Source organism: Monoraphidium neglectum (assembly GCF_000611645.1).
Source record: "Monoraphidium neglectum strain SAG 48.87 unplaced genomic scaffold scaffold00486, whole genome shotgun sequence".
Taxonomy (NCBI): Eukaryota; Viridiplantae; Chlorophyta; class Chlorophyceae; order Sphaeropleales; family Selenastraceae; genus Monoraphidium; species Monoraphidium neglectum.
The window spans coordinates 2,458-4,236 of NW_014013142.1; the positions used below are offsets into that span (position 1 = coordinate 2,458).

General features: G+C 60.7%; 1 protein-coding gene across 1 annotated transcript in view; it reads right to left on the reverse strand.

The window, feature by feature from the left end:
* The window catches only part of MNEG_3739 (hypothetical protein), a gene marked incomplete at both ends in the record, with an annotated part of 3,087 nt that extends 1,408 nt beyond the window's left edge, over window positions 1-1,679 (reverse strand). The window contains 5 exons of the mRNA XM_014047777.1: window positions 321-465; window positions 746-761; window positions 1,008-1,051; window positions 1,255-1,395; window positions 1,656-1,679. Of these exons, the coding sequence (XP_013903231.1) occupies window positions 321-465; window positions 746-761; window positions 1,008-1,051; window positions 1,255-1,395; window positions 1,656-1,679 (370 nt within the window). The remainder of the gene's footprint in view (window positions 1-320; window positions 466-745; window positions 762-1,007; window positions 1,052-1,254; window positions 1,396-1,655) is intronic.
* Window positions 1,680-1,779: the final 100 nt, after the last annotated feature.

Below are 1,779 nucleotides of genomic sequence, written 5' to 3' on the forward strand. Positions count from 1 at the left end.
GGGCAGGGGGGGGGGGAGAGCAGGGCAAAAGCACATTTGGGGGGCACAGCGAGCGAGCTCAGCCCAATCTGAACCCTTTCCCCTACCTAAGCTGCACTCACAGGCGGGCGGCACCTACCATGCAACCTCATTTCCGCGCCTTGCGACATGGCAGTTGTCCGCACTTCTCCTCTTCGCCTCCCACGTATGCCCGCGCGCTCCCACACTCTGCACCTGCACACGTACCGCCCGCCCATGCACATACGCACACACACTCTCTCTCTCTCTTTCTCTTACACACACACACACCCACATACACATACACACACAAGCGCCCTCACCTCCCAGCGCCGCGGTCAAGGCGTACCCCACCAGCGCGTCACGGTTCTCCTCCCAGATCTGAGGCAGATCTGCTATCGGCCGCCACTTGTTCTCGGAGAGCTCCAGCGTGATCGCCATGCAGCCGCCCACCGCATAATTCCAGTCCTTTGGATAGAATTTCGTGGGGGGGAAGAGGGGGTTTGGAGACGGTGCTGAGGGTGTTTTGGGGGCGATCGGATGATGGGGATTGAGTCCGCCTGGGTGAGCGGTTGAGGGGCTGGGCTGAGACGACACCTGGTCTGCAGGATGCTGCTCAGTGGCAAACATTGGCGCAAGCCAGGAGGACAGCCTCAAAACCGCTGCCAAAAGCAAATGGTCTGGGAGAAGCCTCCCCTTGTTCTGCTGGCGCTCCCCCGCCCCTTTAGATTGCTCAGCGGCGCCTCACCTGCATGCCTCCATAGCTAAACGGTGGACGCGGGGCGATGCAGGGGGCGGGGGAGAGGTGTCAGGCAACAGAGGTCCGCGAGCCGTGGGAGCAGGAGCAACGGAGAACCTTTCCTTTGCCACAAGCGCGGCCCCAACAGCGCGATGGCCGCGCAAACGCAGCTCCTGCCCGGCTGGTCCCCTGCATTGCCAGATCCCACGCCGCTCAGACACCCTGGACCCTAAAGCCCCACGCAGCAGGGTCAGGTTTTTGTGCGGCTCACACAGGGTACCACTCCGCGCCGTTGGTGATGCCGTCTTCAAACTCCTGGGCACACAAGTGCAAGCGAGCAGCAGGGATGTCCACGCCAAGTCAGGTCGGCGCGTTGGGCCCGGTATCCACTCTGCTTGGTCCCTGGTGCAACGTGGGGCGTCACTGCTTTTGACTGCACGACATGGAATCAGCGCCTGCAGCAGGTGAATCAGTGGCCCATCCAACCATGTAGCAACCCCCTCTGCCTCCCAGCCGACCGTTGATTTGGACATGAAGGTGTGGAGAGAGGCGTAGGACTTGGCTAGGAACCTGAAGGTGATGTCATCGGGGGTGGGGTTGCGGGTCTTGCGCTCGTCCATGCCCTTGTCGGGGTACCCATCCCACGGGTAGTTGGCGACCTGTGTGTGTGTGTGTGTGTTGTGTGTGTATGTGTGTGTGTACGTGTGCGCGCGTGGCCTGCCACAGCTTGTGTACATGTGTTTGTGCTCCGTGTGTGTTCGTGTGCTTGTGTACGTGTGTTTGTGTTCCGTGTGTGTGTGTGTGTGTGTGTGTGTGTGTTTGTTTGTGTGTGTGTGTGTTCATGCTGTGTGTGTGTTAAGGCTGTGTGTCGGGTGTGGGTTGCAGTGTTGTAAACTCGTGTGGGCGCATGTGCGTGCACCTGGGCGCGTGCGTTCAAAACCATGCACATTGACATGCATGGTCCCAGATTGAGCGAGTTGCACAGAATGTGTCAAGGTCGTGGCCGTGCCGCCACAAGCCCCACCCCCCCCCCCCCCCCCCCC